Source organism: Rattus norvegicus, chromosome 12 (genome assembly GCF_021556685.1).
Source record: "Rattus norvegicus strain SHRSP/BbbUtx chromosome 12, alternate assembly SHRSP_T2T, whole genome shotgun sequence".
NCBI lineage: Eukaryota > Metazoa > Chordata > Mammalia > Rodentia > Muridae > Rattus > Rattus norvegicus.
This window is the reverse complement of record NC_141545.1, coordinates 15,564,925-15,587,241: the sequence shown is the minus strand read 5'-3', so window position 1 is coordinate 15,587,241 and position 22,317 is coordinate 15,564,925. Positions and strand designations below refer to the sequence as shown.

The 22,317-nt window shown below is 40.8% G+C and overlaps 1 protein-coding gene and 1 pseudogene across 1 annotated transcript in view; one reads left to right on the top strand and one right to left on the bottom strand.

Annotated features, from left to right (window-relative positions):
- Nucleotides 1-22,317, bottom strand: part of Cyp3a18 (cytochrome P450, family 3, subfamily a, polypeptide 18) — a 49,990-nt gene that overhangs the window by 16,536 nt on the left and 11,137 nt on the right. The window contains 6 exon segments of the mRNA NM_145782.2: nucleotides 312-439; nucleotides 2,354-2,502; nucleotides 2,732-2,820; nucleotides 4,241-4,354; nucleotides 7,867-7,966; nucleotides 10,504-10,556. Coding sequence (NP_665725.2) covers nucleotides 312-439; nucleotides 2,354-2,502; nucleotides 2,732-2,820; nucleotides 4,241-4,354; nucleotides 7,867-7,966; nucleotides 10,504-10,556 — 633 coding nt within the window.
- LOC148002187 (Nuclear RNase P) lies at nucleotides 12,019-12,274 on the top strand (annotated as a pseudogene).

Below are 22,317 nucleotides of genomic sequence, written 5' to 3'. Positions count from 1 at the left end.
ACACAATTCACACACTGAGAGTTTGATCCATAACCAAACCCTGAACATCAAGATTAAACCCTTTGCATTGTGACCAGACCCTGGATGCCATGATCAAGTCCTGAGCATTGTGACCAAGACTTGAGCATCATGACCAAACCTTGCATGTCATGGCCAAACCCTGAGTGTTATGACCAGATCCTGAGCATTGTGACCAAATTCTGAGTGTCATGACTAAACCCTAAGCATTATGACCAAATCCTGAGCATTGTAACCAGACCCTGAGCATTATGACCAAGCCCCGAGCATCATGAGAGTAGCATTCCATTTACCTTCTGGTTTGAATCAAGGCGATTTTTCTTCATTGTTTTTACGAATTTTTTGAAAAAGTTCATTGACTGTCTTGGAAAAATTGAAAAATTTAACATCTCATATATTGGAGTAAGAAATGGAAACAGAACTAGAGAGAGAAAATAAATAAATGCAGAGAATGAGTGATGATGGACTGTCTAGCATCAACTACAAGGCTAAGGAAAAATCATGCATGAGGGGGGTAGAAAGGTTGTCAAGGCAAGAAAATGAGATGGCTTGTCATAAGATTGTATCTTCTAGGTGTCTTATCTTTATATTCTGTGCAGGGACATACACTTCCTGAGTTATAACCACTGTTGTCCATAGTCCTGGGTTCTGGGGGGAAGTGGGGTGATGGAACGTCAAATCCTCATAACGCAGCCTCGGGCTAATATGTGTCTGAGAGTCTTAGCCACAACTTAATGAAAGACAGCATGAGAAGCAGGTTAGGAATGAACAGCTATTTGAGGAGAAAACCTCACTGGTTACTTTCCCCTGACCTAACTTGCCTCCTCCAGCCTTCCTTGTCTCTAATATTTGGGGATTCTCAGCTTTAGATGCTTAGGGAATGAGGCTGTTTCCTTCTCCCTCCCTCTTTTCTCTCTACCCTCAACTTATTTTCACCAATGCACAGTTTCTGGCGTTGTATATTAGTTAAGTGTAATCGAGTCAGTTTTAATGCCAAGTGGTGTTGCTATGTAGACAGATGCTCAAGGTATTTTGTGATGTCACTAATCATTAAATCAATCTTTAAAGGGGAAAAAATTGTATCTTCTAGATATGACAGGAAACTGGACCTATGAAATCTCAAAGCTGTTATTGTCCAGACAAGACCTGTGTAATGATAATGTGGGCTGACTTGTCAGTGTGAAATGGGAAATTTTTCACAGACTTTTATCTCTAGATTAAAAGCCACATGAAATTAGTGGCTACAGAGAGAAAGTACCAGTTTTCTCCAAGGATAAGACCCTGATAAACTATCCAATCCCAAGTGTTTGGCCATAAGCATGTGTACATGAGAGCAATACTAAATGGGCTTAGTATGATATATACATGTGTGTATGTATATACACACACATATATGCACACACATATATATGCTTATATACATAGTATATGTACATATATATGCATATACACATACATATATTAAGACACATATAATCAACCATTATACTTAAAGGATAAGAGTCATGAATTTGAGATGGAGTTGGGTACATGAAAGGAGTTAGAGGGGGATATGGAGGGGTGAAAATAATGCAAATATAGAACTCATATATAACATTCTTAAAAAATATAAATAATTACCCATAAGGTTGGACTCCAAAATGTGCTCTGAAGTGGTAATCATTTAAAAAGTCATAAAGAAAAATGAAGTTTCATATGGGATAGAGAAAACAGTGTCCTTGAGAACTACTGGCAGCAAAATTAAATGCTGCAGCTATTGTGGGAGCAATTTTTCAGTTGCCCAACAAGTCAAACCTAGAATTCTTTTATAATAATTCACTAATTACACATCAATTGCCTACCCAGAAAACATAAAAACAAATGTTGAGTCTTACTCTTGGTTACCAGTGTCCATGACAGCATTATTCACAACACCTCAAATCTGAAAATAACTTGAATAACTCTCAGATGGTATGGAACATAACTTGTCTACAGAATATGGGAGCTTCAGCAAATGGTTCTGTTAAATATATGATGGTAAGTGAAAGAAACTTGTTGCCAAATTTCATATATTCTATAAAATATTTGTATTGTATTTGGATACTATGCCCAGAATAGGCAGATCTAAAGGAGCACACCGTGAGCTGGACATTCTGTTATGATGAGAAGGAATGTGAGATTAGAACACATTTTCTGGTTGACAATTATGATGGATGTATGGGCCTTTGGTGAACAAAAATAAATTATACATTTTAAGTAGTCGAATTATTTTTACATGCGAACTATATCTTAATGATGTTATTTTGACTAGCGTGTAGAGGGAGGGATATAAAGAGAGATGAAATATTGTACATACCTACAGAGAGAAGAAATGGATCAAAAATTTGAAATTTTAAGATCTTCTTGGCTTTCTGCACGAAGGGATCCTGTGGATTGTTGAGGGAATCGACGTTCACTCCAAATGATGTGCCAGTGATCACGTCCATGCTATAAGCTCCAAAGATGCTGAGTGGGGAGAGACATGTGAATCAACATTTGTATCAGAGGCAGCTCATATTCCTGAGCTACCCAGGCAGGGACCCACAGAGTCAGAACCACAAGATCATTAGTGGGGTCCAGGATCCTGTCACACTCACACCCCAGCCTTTACTGGTGTCAATTTGAAGATGCCTTATTTCCAGAGTTGAGGGAACACTGAGGTACTTACTGTCCCATCAGCCACACCACCACTCACTCTTTCATGTTGATGGGCTCCCCTTTTGCTTCTTCTCGCCTCAAGTTCTTCAACAATGTATCTCCATACTGTCTCATGAGGGGGAACATCTAGGCACAAAACACAACACCTGTAGTGTAAATGTCAGCTTTATTTATGAAGGGATGGAGATGAAAGTTGTATCCAAGATGTACAAATACATGGCTGAAGCCAGAGTGTTTCTGTCTCTGTTTTAACTATCCCTAGTCCTAGGCATGGAAGCTTCTAGTGTCTGTACAATCTAATCTTCCAAGCTGACTGATTCAATCCAGCTTCTCTTGACTTCTGCCTAAATTGCCCTCGTTGTCCTTAACTAAATTTGGCAATACATCCTAATCTGGCTCTTTCTCAGTCTCTGGATAGTTCTGTCTTCACCTGTTTCTAATTTATTCTGTCTGTCACCTATCTCTGTAAAACTGCGACACACACACACACACACACACACACACACACACACACACACACCCATACCACCACAAACAGCAGCAACAACAATTGTGTCTAGTCTGTTCTCTTTCCTCATGATACTCTTAAGTAGCCTCTCTTGTGGATTACCCTAGTGCTGTTTGTTTTTTTAAGCTAATTCCATTTTCTAAACATGGGCTGCCTTGCATGAGGAGTGGATCACATACTCAGGTGATTTCCTGTGAACCTCCCCATCTTAACTGGTCAAATAAAGGCTATAGCCAGTGATTGGGCAGTAGAAGGGAAAGGTGGAATTGAAAGTTATAGAGAGGGAGATAGAGAAAGTCAGAGGAAGAGGAGGTGGAAGGAGAATGGAGCAGAACCACGTGGCCTGGGGGAACTCCAAGTTTCATAGCTGAGGGTTTCATAGCTGAGGAGTAGAGCAGTGTACTGGTATACTGTCCAATCCAAGTGTGCAGTTTATAAATGATATAACTGAGTTGTGTTTCTTTGCATGGGTTTATTGGGGTTGGAGAGTTAGCACAACACTCTCTTTCCTATCTGTTCTTGTGAGAGTTGACTGTATCTTATCTCTGACTCATTTTGTTAAATCATTCTCTGATTCATCACTTTGTCTGCCCCTGCCTCTCGACTAGAGATCACTTTTAAACGTGGCTGCTTCCTTCTAAAAACTAACATTACCTCGATTATTAGGGATAAAAAGTGTGTACTAATGCTGTATCTATATTCCAGTCAGATCATACAGTCATTCAAAGGATGTCTGCACTGAAGCCAGATCACATAGACTTAGAAGGTCTTTGGATGTGATTTCTTGCCAGAGCAGCCATGTTGCTCTATTCTGTCTAAATGTGGAATTTCAGGTCCCAGAAAGACACATCATCTCAGTCATGAGCTGATGAGTGGGATATTCCAGTTGATTTTATGATGGGTCCTCTTGGTATGAAGACAAAAGATCATCCTGTAGGAATTGTAACTCAGAGGATCAACCCTTGAAAAAGAACTATGGGCTTCTTTTCTACCTGTCTCTGGATTTGTTCTTTAAGTAAACACCCTCTTCATAATCACCTCCTTGAGTTTGCCACTGGTGAAGGTTGGAGACAGGATTGTTCGAAGTCTCTTCCATTCTTCATCCTCAGACATGGTAATGGCCTTTTTCATAAATCCCATTGGCCCAAAACACTAGAGTTCAAAGGGAAAGAAAGTTTATCATATTAAAATTATGATAATCTTCACAATTTTAGAAAGTTGATTAAGCAAGCATCATTTGCTTAACAAATATCACTGTTAAGTATCTGGATCTTACCAGATGTTCAACAATCTTCTATTGAAATTTTCTGTAATTCCTATAAATAAAGGTGATAGCTATACACCTGAAATAGCTTTGCATCTTTCTATGACCATCTCATTTTAAATGAAAATCACCCTTGCAGAATCCATGAGAGCAGATAGGACAGCCCTACAGTATCTTTCAAAACTGTGCAGACAAAAAAGAATGGACTAGTAACAGACAGCAACTGGCCTTAGCAAAGTTTACTACTGTAAATAGTGTAAGGAATTGAAGAATAGGGATGATGCTTTGAAGTCAAGTTTTAAAAAACCTGTAGATGCTATAAAGTATTTACTTGATATTCCTTGATAATGCAATTATTTTATATTAATTTCCATACATGGACACAAGGAAATGGAAATATAATTCTATTTCTCTGCTAGGAACTTTTTTCCTTCATGTACGTCAATGAACATTGGATCGATGGAATGTCTACATCTATCTATTTACATATATATGTACATGTGAACATATAAAATACTTCAGTCAATATCATACTTAGTGGTGAAAGCCTGAATGCTTTATTCACTAATTTGGTAGCAATCTTAAAAAGTCTGCTCTTGCCACTGTCATTCAGTCTCTTTCTAGAATTGCCAGCTAATGCACTAAGGCATGAAAACAAAATAGAAAGCATACAGATTGGAAATCAATAAGCAAAAATATTATTTTCAGGCCACATAATTGTCTGTGCAGAACATATAAAATAACACACAGAATTTATAGGAATAATATGTGAGTTTGGCAATTGTTCTATGATACAACAGCAATTAAAAATCAATTGTATTTAACATCAATTATATGAGAAAAATTCAAGAATATTACATAATATTCAAATATGTCCAGAAATGTTATATGTTAAGTCATTTTTACTTAGGAAATAAACTTTACAAAACATGTACAGGGTTTTCAGCTGAAACATAAAATTTCCATGTGGCAATCAAAAGAAATCTATAAAAGTGTAGAGCACACAATAGTCACAATAGATGACCCAACACAGAAAATATGTTCATTTACTCATGGGTCAGTTTCAATTTTTCATCAAACTGAGATCATTATCAGTGTATACAAGCTTGTTATGACTTTTGCTAGAAAGATAAAGGGTCAAGAATATTTCAATTAACTTTAAAAAGTGGGGAGAATGAATCCACTTGATGTACAGAACCAGTTGTCAATAAGATATGATCCTAGAGGATAGAAAGACATTGTGATCAATGGAAGAAAATATATAATGAGAAAATATTTCATACAAATAGGTCAATAAGAAAAAACTTTAGACTTATTTGCTTCATGTGTGTGTTTTCCTATATGTGTGTCTATGTACCACATGTTTATAGTTCTCGCAGAGGCTAGAAGAGAGCAGTGGATCCCTGAAGCTAGAGTTGCAAATAGTTGTTAATTGTGCGTTCTGGGAATTGAACCTGGGTTTTCCGGAAGAAAATCCAGTGCTCTTTAACCACTAAGCTACCTCTTTAGCCTCTAAATAGGTTTTGATAATATTACAAGAATTCTATGGAGGGAACAGTTTTCCCTAAATGATATACAAAAAACTAGACATGGTTGGTACAACCTGAGTTTCACACTTATACCCCAAAGTACAAATCATATAAAGTATAAAACTATGTGCATATATTTTTAAAAAGATAAGAGTGCTATGCATGACTGAGAATGTAGCTCAGTTGGCAGAGTGCTTGCCTGGCATACGTGAAGCATTTGGCTTGATCCTTAGCACTGCATAAATCAGGTGGGTGGCACATGCTGGGAACCCCAGGACTTGAGAGGTTGAAGGTTGAAGCAGGGACACATGAAACCTTATTAAAATAAGAGTACTGGGGTTGGGGATTTAGCTCAGTGGTAGAGCGCTTGCCTAAAAAGCACAAGGCCCTGGGTTTGGTCCCCAGCTCCGAAAAAAAAAAAGAGTACTAAACAAAACATAATCAGATATGACGCTGAAAGCACATTTATAAAAAGAAAATTGAATCAGATGCTATGAGGAAGAGAAACAGGCTACGTATGGCCACTAGAACACACTTGCAAGAGAAAACTCAATGGTGAAGAAGGGACAGTCCTGTGTCTTGACCGCATGAATGTCACCTTTAGATTTAGAAAATATGACAAACTGCAGAAAGCTACACATATACCCACACAAATCAGAAAAATGTAAGCTGTAAACAGTATCAAGGTCAACCTCCTTTGTGTATCAGTTGTGTCCTAGTTATCATCGTCAACTTGACACAGCCTGGAGTCAGTCATCTAAGAAAAGAGCCTTGAATAAGGAATTACCTCTATCACACTGGCCTGTGGTCATGTCTATGGGGGATTGTCTTGATTACTAATTGATGCAGGAAGGCCCAGTCTACTTATGGCAGTACTATCCCTAAGTCCTGTGCTTTATACGGAAGCTAGCTTATCATGAGTCTGAGCAAGCCAGTAGGTAGCTTTCCTTCATGATATTTTGCTTCAAGCTCATACTTGAGCTCAGTCTTGACTTCATTCCATAATAGAGTGTGACTTGGAAGTGTCAGTCACTGAATCCTTTCCTCTGCTACGTTGCTTTTGATCAGAGTTCTTTCTTTTTAGAATTATTTACTTATTTTACGTATATGAATACACTATAGCTTCTTCAGGCACACCATAAGAGGGCATCGGGTCCCATTACAAATGGTTGTGAGCCACCATGTGGTTGCTAGGAATTGAATTCAGGACCTCTGGAAGAGGAGTTAGTGTTCTTAACTGCTGAGCCATCTCTCTAGCCCCCAGAGGGTGCAGAAATGGAATGCAACAGAAATGAAAGTAGAAAAAGTAGAACTGAGATAGATAGATAGATAGATAGATAGATAGATAGATAGATAGATAGATAGATAGGCAGACAGACAGACCTTAAGAGCACCAAGAACTTTCCTGAGAATGGTCATGGCTCTTTACCATTATTATATAATTATCTTGAAATTTTAAATTTAATAGATTGTGGTAGTGGTTTGAATAGAAATTGCTCACACAGCTCATATATTTGAGTGCATGGCCATTAGGAGTAGTACTATGACAGGGATTAGGAAGTATGGCCTTGTTAGAGGAAGTTTGTCACTGAGGGTGAAACCCAAGCCAGGTCTGGTGTTTCTTTCTTCCTGTTGCCTATTGATCTTGATGTAGAACCCTTAGCTACCTCTTCAGCACCATGTTTGCCTGCATGTCACCATTCTTCCCACCATGATGACAATGGACTAAACCTCTGAAACTATAAGCCAGGCCTGATTAAATGTTTTCCTTTATTAGAGTTGTAGTGGTTATGGTATCTCTTCACAGCAGTAGAACACTGACCAAGTAAGACAATAGTAAAGGTTTATATTTCTAAAATCAGGATGCCTACCCGACGGTTTGTGAAGACTGAGTAACATTCTTTCACCAGCACCATTTTGATGATCTCTGGATCCATGATAGCCAAAAAAGGCTGTGGGCCCTCATAAAACCTGAGGTAGGAAAACAGAATGGACTGAACCTCAGAAGCCAGATTCTACAGCAGAAGTCACACACAGGGTTTCAGTCTCAAGTCCTGATGCACAGTGCACACCCTCAGCTGTATAAAGCACAATAGTATGAACTCCTAGTTCAAGTTCTGACTGTAGAAGCCATTAGAGTCTTATGAAATGAAGTCTTATGTAGCTGAAGCAGGGAAGAGGCAATTAGGACAAAACAGTCCTTCAAAGGCATCCTGGTTTTTGCTATTACCATTCTTGAGTGTTTAAATATTTCAGTATCTGTGTTGGGGCTATGGCTCAGTGGTAGAGTCCTTGTCTATCAAGTGTGTGGCACTGGATTTTACCTCCAGAGATATAAAATATTTAGGTAAAATGAATAAATTATTCCAAAGTCAAAACAGTGTGTATCAGAGGAAACTTAGAGACAAACTATTCTGTTTGTAATAATATTGCAGATGCAGTTACTTCGGGAACACTAGAGGGTAATACAGCACATGCCTAGCATTGGTCACATGGTCTCTATGGGCTGTGTCACCTCAGCAAACCCTGTATCCAGGCCTGTGGTTTCTGAGGATGGATGAGAGGAGATGAAAAATCAGAGACTCCCCCCATGTTTTTGTGTCTCACAGTGCATGAGGGGCACCTCCTCCAAGTCTCCAAAGCACCAGGTGTACTGAGAGGAAAGGATTGTACAGTTGGCTTAGCCAATCAACAAAACCACTGAAGACTTAACCTTGGGGGAGTAAACCATGACTGAATAAATCCCTGCAGTTCTTCTTCAATGTCAGCAGAATTAGATGGGCAGGAAATACCCATATATACTTCTAGCAAAGTTCTTATCTTGAATTTAATTAGTGGACAAGAAGCAAAATTGTTACACAAAGGCCTCATTTCAGGGCTGAGCAATCTGCAATCTCTTAGTGTGTGCACATTGACCAGTAGTGGATCTCCATGGAAATCATGATCTACTGAAGAAAGGAGCTTTGCTGATGAGAACCAAGAGGTGAGCTCTAACAAGTCATCTGGAGTCCATTCAAAGCTATGTCCATTTAGCAGAATGATAGTAGCAGATTCTCCTCCCAACACTCAGGGCAGAAGTGGGGAGAAAGATTCTAGAAGCAGAGGATTACCAGGAAACTGGTCTGAACACAATGGGGCTGTTGTATAGATGGGTCCACCATGGTTGTCACAGCATGCACAAGACCTTCATAAGCTCAAGACAAAAATCCTGGCATGCAGAGGGAAGGTTGGCGGGAAGTCCCATCCATAGCAGAGGAACCACTGGTGACTAATATAGCAACTCCTATTTTCTCCCCTCTAATTCCTGTCATTGCCCTTCCCCTCCAACTTCATGTGTTCTCTCTTTAAACCTACTTACTGCTGCCAGTATGTGCATGCATGTAGGGCCACCTACTGGAGCATGGAATAGCTGTTTGGGGACCCATCCCTGAAGAAAACTTGTCTTCCTACCAAGCCATGATTTACCAACTTTTCAGCTAGGTGTGGAGCCTTCTGACCATCTGACCATGTGTTTTCTGATGGTCATGACACACAGGTTGAAAAGTGCTGTTTTAGCAGAACATGGTGATTAGCACAGAGAGCCACAACTGCTCGACATGCAAAGAGTAAGAGATTGTGGAGTGTTGGTCTTATATGGGACATCACTGTCATTCCCTTAGTCAGTGTTACTGTTGCTGTAATGAAATACCAGAACCAAAAAGCCAGTTGCGGGAAGAAAGGCTATACTCCTCTTTCATTTCCGTATCTGTGTTCATTATTGAAGGAAGTCAGGACAGGAACTCAAACAGGACAGGAACCTGAAGGCAGAAGCTGATGCAGAGGCCAAAGAGGAATGCTACTTACTGGCTTGCTCAGCCTACGTTTTTATAGAACTCGCAGAACTTCCAGTCCTGGGATGGCATCACCCACAATGGGCTGGGTCATCCCCATCAATCATTAATTAAGAAAATATCCTGCAGCCTTGGCTGCAGCCCAATCTTATGGAGGCATTTTCTCAGTCAAGGTTCCCTCCTCTCAGATGACTTCAGCACGTGTCTAGTTGACATAAAACTATCCAGCAACCCTCCCCCTTTCAAGGCTCTGGTATTATCCTGGAAGATGGGGTAGAAGGATTGTAAGAGCCAGAGGCAGCAGCAGATGACTCCCGTGAAATTATTTTCTGGATACAGCAGTACAGTCCTACATCTGAACTGACATCAGCTACGACTGCATGCACAGAATTGTAAGGACTGCTTCATGTTCCTGAACATGTGCTTCAAGGTTGTGAATGTAGCCTTAATATATTAGAAGGGAAAGGTGGTAAACCTGGGGTTTTTGGGCTACCAAATCCCAGAGGGTGTCATGACAGGCAACCCTTTCCACTGAATTCACGCTGTTCAACTTGATACCTGTGACATGTGCCACATTAAAAGGCTTCACCCCCAAGAGCGGTGTGCTCACACTGTCTTCGTGCAGGAGAGTGCATTATCCTAATAAGGATGCAGAATGGAAGATTCCAGAGGACTTACCCCCATATTTTTCCATACTTTTTATAGCAGTCATCATCAAATTTCCACATGCCCTGGGAAGACAAATAGAATGAAACTTGTTATTGTTCAGTTACATAATGACTGCTTCCTAACTAGGGCAGAAACAACTAAAAACTCACAAAACTGGTCTTCGTGTCTCATTGGCAAACAGAGGCTAATTACTTTATTATATTTTAAAAATGTTTTAACTTACTTTACATCCCACTCACTGCCCCCTCCCAGTAACCTCCTCCCATGATTCTTCTTCTCTCTCCCTTCTCTTCCCCTCTGAGAAGGTAGGGGTCACCCTGGGTATCTTCCCACCCTGGCACTCATATCTCCATGAGGCTAAATGCTTCCATTCCCCAGACAAGGTGGTCCAGCTAGAAGAATATATCCCACATACAGATGACAAGTTTTGGGATAGTCCTCCCACTCCAGTTGTTAGGGATCCACATGAAGACCAAGCTACATATCTGCTACATATGTGCGAGGAGGCCTAGGTCCAGCCTATGTATGTTTTTTCTTTGGTTGATGGTTCAGTCCTGAGAACCCCAAGGGTGCAGGTTAGTCAACTCTGTAGGTCTTCCTGTGGAGTTTCTATCGCTTCAGGGCCTGCAATCCTTCCTCCTATTCTTCCATAAGAGTCCCCAGGCTCCATCCACTGTTTGGCTGTGGGTGTCTGTATCTGTCTGAGTCAGCCGTTGGGTGGAGCAAAGGCAAGTTCTTATTAGAGGTATCTAAAGGTATGGGGGAAGGAATTATCAGGATGATCTGGAATAAAAAGTTTAAGCTGTTCTTGCACTTCCTCGGTGCTGTACCTGTTGAAGGAACTGTTCTTGTCTATGGGTTCCACGCAACTGTGTCCTTCAGGTGATTGGCTCATGTATGTTGTTTCAGAGATCCTAGAAAACTCACCTCTTCCCTCCTTGAGCAGGTGAAGGATCCAATGGAAATGTGTGTGTGTGAGCTTCCTGATGCAACACATAAGCTTTCATTTCCTGGCTAGACTCCATCCCCCAATCTTTTATTTCCTGGCTCTACCCGTCCCACAATCTTATGGATAGGAGCGTTTGAGAAGGGACTGAAAAGATGGCTCAGTGGTTAAGAGCAGAGGATTGGTTTGAATTCCAGCAACCACATGGGGGCTCACAGTATCTGTAACTCCAGTTCCACGGATCCAATGCCCTATTCTGGGCTCTTCAGGCAACCCATGTACATGGTGCACAGACATGCATGAAGTCAAAACAACATACACATTTAAAACTAAGGTGAGACAGTGAGGCCAGGCTTAGTGACACATGCCTGTGAATCCTAGCGCTCTGGAGGTGGAGTTAGGAGGCTTGATTTCAAGTAAAGGTAGAGCCAAAGGCAGGAAAGGGCAGGATGGATACTTTGTTCCAAAAAGCTGCAGGTGTTTGCTGAGGCAGGTGAAGCAACGCAAGGTTTTAAGCAGCAATTTTTCTTCTTTTCCTGGTTTAGGGCTATTTTTGCTTATAAAAGAGTTAGCTAGGGGGCGGGGGAAGCTCATCAGCGGGGCCACGCGCTGAGTGCTCGTCACTCCATCGGCCCCTGGGAAGGTCTGAGACTGGGGCCTCCCGCGGCCCTAACCGGGCTCTCCCCGAGTGGGGAGGTGAGTTCCCAGAGAAAAGAGTTAGCTGAGCAACAGGAAAAATGTGGATGGAATTAGAGAAACTTGAGAATCAAAAAACGGAAAGAAAAAATGTCAAACACAAGAAAAAAGAGAACAAATAGGGTTATTCCCAGTGACTAAACCAGAGAGAGGAAGTTCCCCCCAGGAGGAAAGAGGGGAAGGAACTGTGCCAAAGGACAGTCAAGTCAAAGAAACGAAAAAGCAGGACAATGGTCAGATGAGGCAGCCTTGTTCAGGAGACAGGGTTAAACCCACAGCACCCTTTGAGGATGGGCAGTCCTAGGTCATCAAATTACCAACAGCATTCCTAGTCCTTATACAGCAAACGCCTGCTAATGGGGATGATTCACAAGATTATGGTGAAATAGGAATGACAAACCTACAGCATTTTAAAGAGGCAATGATATCTCACAGGATGCGTCCTCTCTATGTGAAACAAACCCTAAACAATTAGGCTATTAAAATAGAACTATTCCCCAAGACCAGGGGGATTGGTAGCAACTGTACTACAGGCTAGCTCTCAATTAACTGTACTACAGGCTAGCCCTCAATTAACTGTACTACAGGCTAGCCCTCAATTAACTGTACTACAGGCTAGCCCTCAATTGCAATAACTGTCATGGAGGAGAGAAGTCAGGAATTTGAAACAGTGAGATAGAATGAGGGGAATGAATATAGCAAGAGGCCAGTAGATGGAAGAAGGTTGGTATGCTGATATACAAGAATGGATTCAATCTGAAGACGCAATCCTAGAACAGTGTCATTTAGCAGCTCTAAGAGCTTGAGACAAACTTGAAGAGCTAGAAAAGGAGTTCACATCATTTACAAAAATTATACAAAGCTCAGAGGAAGCCTTCACTGATTTTTTTTACAAAGATTGGTCTCAGCAGTAAACAAAACTATATCTGACTCTGAAGCAAAACAGGTATTGATAGAGGCCCTAGCATTTGAAACTATGAGTACAGAATGTTTAAAAAGTCCTAAGACAACTGAAGGCACAGGCAGCAGCCATAGATGAATGGATAAAGAAAATAAGATATTGGTTCAAACACATTATATATATATATATATAATATACACATATATATAATAGTTCAGGTAATAGCTGGAAGTCTCTGATATCAAAACACTTAGTGCTTTAATTGTGGAAAATAGGGAAATTTGAAACAAAATTTTAAAAGCAATGATTTTTCTAAATGTAAGTCAGAAAGAAGGTCTAGGCTTCCAAGGCTGTGCAGGTGCTGTGTTAAGGGTTGCCACTGGATGAATGAGTGTCCTAGAGAGATATCCAAGACAATTTCTTGCCATCAGGAAATGAAATGGGAGGGTATGCTAGCTCAAGGCCCCGCAGCAAAAAGTACAAGCCATTTGCCTCTTGTCAGCCAGGAAATAAGCAGGCAGAAAAACCTGAACTAAGCATTGCAGATCTAATGCATGCTACCACAGGAAGTGCCACTGTAGACTTGGGCATGGATAAGCATCTTACTCTGTCAATGTTAGAAAATAACTACTGGAGCTTATGGTTCTTTGCCTTCAGGGACAGAAGGAATGGTTTTCAAAGGAGCATTTTGACTTCCCGAGGATTTATTGTGCATCCAGAATTATAACATGAAGATTTCAAAGGGAAACTAAAATAATGGCTTATGTAAAAAATAAGATATGCAACTTAACATAGGTAATAGGATTCTTCAGATGCCTCTGTTTCCTACCTCAGAGGCAAAGCTGCTCCAGGGGAAATATCAAGAGTGGGATTGCAGTAGGATGAGAGTAGGGTCCCAGCCAGCAGAAGAATGGGGTCCAAAAGACAGCATTAGAGATGACAGACAGTGCAGGAAGACGGTTAAGTAGGGCTGGGAAAGAGAAGAAACAAGATTGAGCAGAGTGAAGATTAAAAAAACAATTCATCCAGGAGAAGCTGAGCCAAAGAAGATATTGTTAGAAAACAGGAGAAGGATTCAAATAGAACCCACAGAGTGGCAGATATAAAAATAAAACAAAATAGAAGTTGCAGAACTTCTGTCACCATGTTTTTCTCAGAAGGCTGGAGTTCAAGATATGTGCAAGGGGCCTGCTCTACCATTCCACGATCTCTTTCATGGGTGTTTCCTTTCCCCAGGGTATATAAGGTGTCCTTAGTCAGCTATGAAGCAATGAGGGTCTACTTTAGAACTCAGGCCTGTAGTCAACTTCTAGCTATAAAACGTAAGACCTGACTGACAACTGGAGTCTTTAGGACATGAAATCTTAAACGAGAGCAGCTCACATGTATGTGACTTTCTTGGCCTGCCAGCTCCTGAACAAAACAGGAAAACCTTTTATTAATTATGAAAGATTTAGGCCTTAGCTGAGGCTTGTTCCCTACTAACTCTTATAACTAACTAACCCATTTATATTAATCTGCTTCTTCCACATTGTTCATTACCTCTCTTCAGTTTTGTAAACTCACTGTGTATCTGGCTGTGTATCCTGTCCCTGACTCTTGCTCTGAGTACTATCTCTCCCAAAAAGTCTTGCCTTTCATCTCCTGCCTCAGATATTGGCCTTTTGGCTCTCTATTAAACCAACCAGAAGGTGTTGCAGGGGCTGTTTACAAGATATGATATAGCCATATGAGTAACAGTGCCAAAGTCCAGCCTGTAATCAGATCTCTGCTGGTACAGGAATCGGTGTTAGAATAATACAAAGACCGTCTTTACACAGTACACAAAACGATAACTCCAACATGCATGCACCCAGGAGCTGACCTCACTACTTTCTGGCCATGCTTTAACTGTGGGCCAGGATCAGACTGGAGGGTTTGGAATGACCTGGTTGGAGAAGGAGAGAACAGAGGGAGAAGGAGAAAGAAAAAGAGAGAGAAGGAGGACTGTGAGGGGAGATTGATGATAAGCACATGGCCAGGAAAAACAGCAAGTACCTGATATACGCCACTGGGGAGGTAACCAGGCTGACAGAAGAGTAGGTCAGGGGTGATCCACGCCCCCCCCCCAGGTAATAATCAAATTTCAATAAAATAACCATAAGCTGAGGCTCATTTATTTGTTAACTAGATGAGGCTAAGCTTGAATTGTTTCTACTACACTAGCTACAAAAATATCAGCCATTCATTTCACATGGTACCAATTTTTTTATAATTGTGGCCAAGTCATTCTTCCTATGGTGATTCCATAAAGTGAGTCCACCTTTGCTTAGAAAAGCAAAATTTGCCGTGGTGTCTGAGTGTGAAAGGCAAGCACCATCCTATCTCAGTCCCAGCCGTGCCCTGCTCAGACTGGTCCTCAGAGTAGCAACACATTACAAAAGAATCAACACAGAACACCATTATTCTGTCTAACAGCCAAGGATGTCTAGGTATTGAAAGGTGGGTTAGAACCATTGATGTAACTGCAGGAGACACCGGAGTTTTGAGAGTTTCCTGGTAAGTGGGAATTCCCTGAATGTCAACACGCAGGCAACCTGATACAGGAATGCTGCAGAGCTGGTCAGCGGGAAGAAAACAAATGCTGCTCCTGAGCCCAGTGCAGAAGAAGAACATCCTAGTCTAGTGCACACAGGATGGTGCTATGTTACTGTGACCAAGCAGAGCTTCCCATGAGTGCTGGTTAAGGACACTTGTGCCTTCCTGGAGTCTTCTCTAAAGCAAAACCCCAGACTTCTGCCCTGACCACCAGGATCTAGTTCATCTGTGACAAAGGCTTTCTAATGAAAATTCCAAAGGGATGTCATCAAATCTTAAATGGAAGTCTGAGCGCTCTCCTAGTTGGACACACACTGTTTCTGACAGTCTGAGGCCACGGAACCTCCTCCTGATATTTTTTTTTTGTTTCTCTGTGTAGCTCTGGCTTGTCCTGGACTCATTCTGTAGACCAGGCTGGCCTCTAACTCACAAAGATCTGCCTGCCTCTGCCTCTGGGGTGCTAGAATTAAAGGCATGCACCACCATGCCAGGGCCCTAGGCAGTACATGCTTTTAATACCAGCACTCAGGAGGCAAAGGCAGGTAGATCTTTTAAGAGTTTGAAGATAGATAGATTAGATAGATGATAGATAGATAGATAGATAGATAGATAGATAGATAGATAGATGATGGATGGATAGATAGATAGATAGATAGATAGATAGATAGATAGATAGATAGATAGAGATATGGCTATATATACAATTCCAAGCTATATAATGAGACACTGTTACATACACAAAAAATTCCCGCTCAAAAATTTGATACTGGAGAGACAGTTCTGCCATTAAAAGCACCATCTGGAGACACCGCCGGAACCTGAAGGAAACAGACCGGATAAACAGTTCTCTGCACCCAAATCCCGTGGGAGGGAGAGCTAAACCTACAGTGAGGCACACACGCCTGGGAAACCAGAAGAGACTGCACTCTGCGCACATCCAGAGGAAAACACCAAACGCCATCTGGAACCCTGGTGCACGGAGGCTCCCGGAAAGAGCGGCGCAGATCTTCTCGGTTGCTGCCACCGCGGAGAGGACTTAGGCAGTACCCCACGAGCACACTTGAGCCTCGGAACCTCAGGTAGGACCAACTTTTCCCCTGCAAGTGACCTGCCTGGTGAACTCAAGACACAGGCCCACAGGAACAGCTGAAGACCTGTAGAGAGGAAAAACTACACGCCTGAAAGCAGAACACTCTGTCCCCATAACTGGCTGAAAGAAAACAGGAAAACAGGTCTTACAGCACTCCTGACACACAGGCTTATAGGACAGTCTAGCCACTGTCAGAAATAGCAGAACAAAGTAACACTAGAGATAGTCTGATGGCGAGAGGCAAGCGCAGGAACCCAAGCAACAGAAACCAAGACTACATGGCATCATCGGAGCCCAATTCTCCCACCAAAATAAACATGGAATATCCAAACACACCAGAAAAGCAAGCTCTAGTTTCAAGATCATATTTGGTCATGATGCTGGAGGACTTCAAGAAAGATGTGAAGAACTCCCTTAGAGAACAAATAGAAGCCTACAGAGAGGAATCGCAAAAATGCCTGAAAGAATTCCAGGAAAACATAAATAAACAAGTAGAAACCCATAGAGAGGAGACACAAAAATCCCTGAAAGAATTGCAGGAAAACACAATCAAACAGTTGAAGGAATTAAAAATGGAAATAGGAGCAATCAAGAAAGAACACATGGAAACAACCCTGGATATAAAAAATCAAAAGAAGAGACAAGGAGCTGTAGATAGAAGCTTCACCAACAGAATACAAGAGATGGAAGAGAGAATCTCAGGAGCAGAAGATTCCCTAGAAATCTTTGACTCAACTGTCAAAGATAATGTAAAGCAGAAAAAGCTACTGGTCCAAAACATACAGGAAATCCAGGACTCAATGAGAAGATCAAACCTAAGGATAATAGGTATAGAAGAGAGTGAAGACTCCCAGCTCAAAGGACCAGTAAATATCTTCAAAAATATCATAGAAGAAAACTTCCCCAGCCTAAAAAAAAGAGATACCCATAGGCATACAAGAAGCCTACAGAACTCCAAATAGATTGGACCAGAAAAGAAACACCTCCCGTCACATAATTGTCAAAACACCAAACGCACAAAATAAGGAAAGAATATTAAAAGCAGTAAGGGAAAAAGGTCAAGTAACATATAAAGGCAGACCTATCAGAATCACACCAGACTTTTCGCCAGAAACTATGAAGGCCAGGAGATCCTGGACAGATGTCATGCAGACCCTAAGAGAACACAAGTGCCAGCCCAGGTTACTGTATCCTGCAAAACTCTCAATTAACATAGATGGAGAAACCAAGATATTCCATGACAAAACCAAATTTACACAATATCTTTCTACAAATCCAGCACTACAAAGGATAATAAAGGGTAAAGCCCAACATAAGGAGGCAAGCTATACCCTAGAAGAAGCAAGAAACTAATCGTCTTGGCAACAAAACAAAGAGAATGAAAGCACACAAACATAACCTCACATCCAAATATGAATATAACAGGAAGCAATAATACTATTCCTTAATATCTCTCAACATCAATGGCCTCAACTCCCCAATAAAAAGACATAGATTAACAAACTGGATACGCAACGAGGACCCTGCATTCTGCTGCCTACAGGAAACACACCTCAGAGACAAAGACAGACACTACCTCAGAGTGAAAGGCTGGAAAACAACTTTCCAAGCAAATGGTCAGAAGAAGCAAGCTGGAGTAGCCATTCTAATATCAAATAAAATCAATTTTCAATTAAAAGTCATCAAAAAAGATAAGGAAGGACACTTCATATTCATCAAAGGAAAAATACACCAAGATGAACTCTCAATTCTAAATATCTATGCCCCAAATACAAGGGCACCTACATACGTAAAAGAAACCTTACTAAAGCTCAAAACACACATTGCACCTCACACAATAATAGTGGGAGATTTCAACACCCCACTCTTATCAATGGACAGATCATGGAAACAGAAATTACACAGAGACGTAGACAGACTAAGAGAAGTCATGAGCCAAATGGACTTAACAGATATTTATAGAACATTCTATCCTAAAGCAAAAGGATATACCTTCTTCTCAGCTCCTCATGGTACTTTCTCCAAAATTGACCATATAGTTGGTCGAAAAACGGGCCTCAACAGGTACAGAAAGATAGAAATAATCCCATGCGTGCTATCAGACCACCACGGCCTAAAACTGGTCTTCAATAACAATAAGGGAAGAATGCCCACATATACTTGGAAATTGAACAATGCTCTACTCAATGATAACCTAGTCAAGGAATAAATAAAGAAAGAAATTAAAAACTTTTTAGAATTTAATGAAAATGAAGGTACAACATACCCAAACTTATGGGACACAATGAAAGCTGTGCTAAGAGGAAAACTCATAGCACTGAGTGCCTGCAGAAAGAAACAGGAAAGAGCATATGTCAGAAGCTTGACAGCACACCTAAAAGCTCTAGAGCAAAAAGAAGCAAATACACCCAGGAGGAGTAGAAGGCAGGAAATAATCAAACTCAGAGCTGAAATCAACCAAGTAGAAACAAAAAGGACCATAGAAAGAATCAACAGAACCAAAAGTGGGTTCTTTGAGAAAATCAACAAGATAGATAAACCCTTAGCCAGACTAACGAGAGGACCCAGAGAGTGTGTCCAAATTAACAAAATCAGAAATGAAAAGGGAGACATAACTACAGATTCAGAGGAAATTCAAAAAATCATCAGATCTTACTATAAAAGCCTATATTCAACAAAACTTGAAAATCTACAGGAAATGGACAATTTCCTAGACAAATATCAGGTACCGAAGTTAAATCAGGAACAGATAAACCAGTTAAACAACCCATAACTCCTAAGGAAATAGAAGCAGTCATTAAAGGTCTCCCAACCAAAAAGAGCCCAGGTCCATATGGGTTTAGTGCAGAATTCTATCAAACCTTCATAGAAGACCTCACACCAACATTATCCAAACTATTCCACAAAATTGAAACAGATGGATCACTCCCGATTTCCTTCTATGAAGCCACAATTACTCTTATACCTAAACCACACAAAGACACAACAAAGAAAGAGAACTTCAGACCAATTTCCCTTATGAATATCGACGCAAAAATACTCAATAAAATTCTGGCAAACTGAATCCAAGAGCACACCAAAACAATCATCCACCATGATCAAGTAGGCTTCATCCCAGGCATGCAGGGATGGTTTAATATACGGAAAACCATCAACGTGATCCATTATATAAACAAACTGAAAGAACAAAACCACATGATCATTTCATTAGATGCTGAGAACGCATTTGACAAAATTCAACACCCCTTCATGATAAAAGTCCTGGAAAGAATAGGAATTCAAGGCCCATACCTAAACATAGTAAAAGCCATATACAGCAAACCAGTTGCTAACATTAAACTAAATGGAGAGAAACTTGAAGCAATCCCACTAAAATCAGGGACTAGACAAGGCTGCCCACTCTCTCCCTACTTATTCAATATAGTTCTTGAAGTTCTAGCCAGAGCAATCAGACAACAAAAGGAGGTCAAGGGGATACAGATCGGAAAAGAAGAAGTCAAAATATCACTATTTGCAGATGATATGATAGTTTATTTAAGTGATCCCAAAAGTTCCACCAGAGAACTACTAAAGCTGATAAACAACTTCAGCAAAGTGGCTGGGTATAAAATTAACTCAAATAAATCAGTAGCCTTCCTCTACACAAAAGAGAAACAAGCCGAGAAAGAAATTAGGGAAACGACACCCTTCATAATAGACCCAAATAATATAAAGTACCTCGGTGTGACTTTAACCAAGCAAGTAAAAGATCTGTACAATAAGAACTTCAAGACACTGAAGAAAGAAATTGAAGAAGACCTCAGAAGATGGAAAGATCTCCCATGCTCATGGATTGGCAGGATTAATATAGTAAAAATGGCCATTTTACCAAAAGTGATCTACAGATTCAATGCAATCCCCATCAAAATACCAATCCAATTCTTCAAAGAGTTAGACAGAACAATTTGCAAATTCATCTGGAATAACAAAAAACCCAGGATAGCTAAAACTATCCTCAACAATAAAAGGACTTCAGGGGGAATCACTATCCCTGAACTCAAGCAGTATTACAGAGCAATAGTGATAAAAACTGCATGGTATTGGTACAGAGACAGACAGATAGACCAATGGAATAGAATTGAAGACCCAGAAATGAACCCACACACCTATGGGCACTTGATTTTTGACAAAGGAGCCAAAACCATCCAATGGAAAAAAGATAGCATTTTCAGCAAATGGTGCTGGTTCAACTGGAGGTCAGCATGTAGAAGAATGCAGATCGATCCATGCTTATCACCCTGTACAAAGCTTAAGTCCAAGTGGATCAAGGACCTCCACATCAAACCAGACACACTCAAACTAATAGAAGAAAAACTAGGGAAGCATCTGGAACACATGGGCACTGGAAAAAATTTCCTGAACAAAACACCAATGGCTTATGCTCTAAGATCAAGAATCGACAAATGGGATCTCATAAAACTGCAAAGCTTCTGTAAGGCAAAGGACACTGTGGTTAGGACAAAACGGCAACCAACAGATTGGGAAAAGATCTTTACCAATCCTACAACAGATAGTGGCCTTATACCCAAAATATACAAAGAACTCAAGAAGTTAGACCGCAGGGAATCAAATAACCCTATTAAAAAATGGGGTTCAGAGCTAAACAAAGAATTCACAGCTGAGGAATGCCGAATGGCTGAGAAACACCTAAAGAAATGTTCAACATCTTTAGTCATAAGGGAAATGCAAATCAAAACAACCCTGAGATTTCACCTCACACCAGTGAGAATGGCTAAGATCAAAAACTCAGGTGACAGCAGATGCTGGCGAGGATGTGGAGAAAGAGGAACACTCCTCCATTGTTGGTGGGATTGCAGACTGGTACAACCATTCTGGAAATCAGTCTGGAGGTTCCTCAGAAAATTGGACATTGAACTGCCTGAGGATCCAGCTATACCTCTCTTGGGCATATACCCAAAAGATGCCCCAACATATAAAAAAGACACATGCTCCACTATGTTCATCGCAGCCTTATTTATAATAGCCAGAAGCTGGAAAGAACCCAGATGCCCTTCAACAGAGGAATGGATACAGAAAATGTGGTACATCTGCACAATGGAATTTTACTCAGCTATCAAAAACAACGGCTTTATGAAATTCATAGGCAAATGGTTGGAACTGGAAAATATCATCCTGAGTGAGCTAACCCAAACACAGAAAGACATACATGGTATGCACTCACTGATAAGTGGCTATTAGCCCAAATGCTTGAATTACCCTAGATGCCTAGAACAAATGAAACTCAAGACGGATGACCAAAATGTGAATGCTTCACTCCTTCTCTAAAAGGGGAACAAGAATACCCTTGGCAGGGAAGAGAGAGGCAAAGATTAAAACAGAGACTGAAGGAACTCCCATTCAGAGCCTGCCCCACATGTGGCCCATACATATACAGCCACCCAATTAGACAAGATGGATGAAGCAAAGAAGTGCAGACTGACAGGAGCCAGATGTAGATCGCTCCTGAGAGACACAGCCAGAATACAGCAAATACAGAGGCGAATGCCAGCAGCAAACCACTGAACTGACAATAGGACCCCTGTTGAAGGAATCAGAGAAAGAACTGGAAGAGCT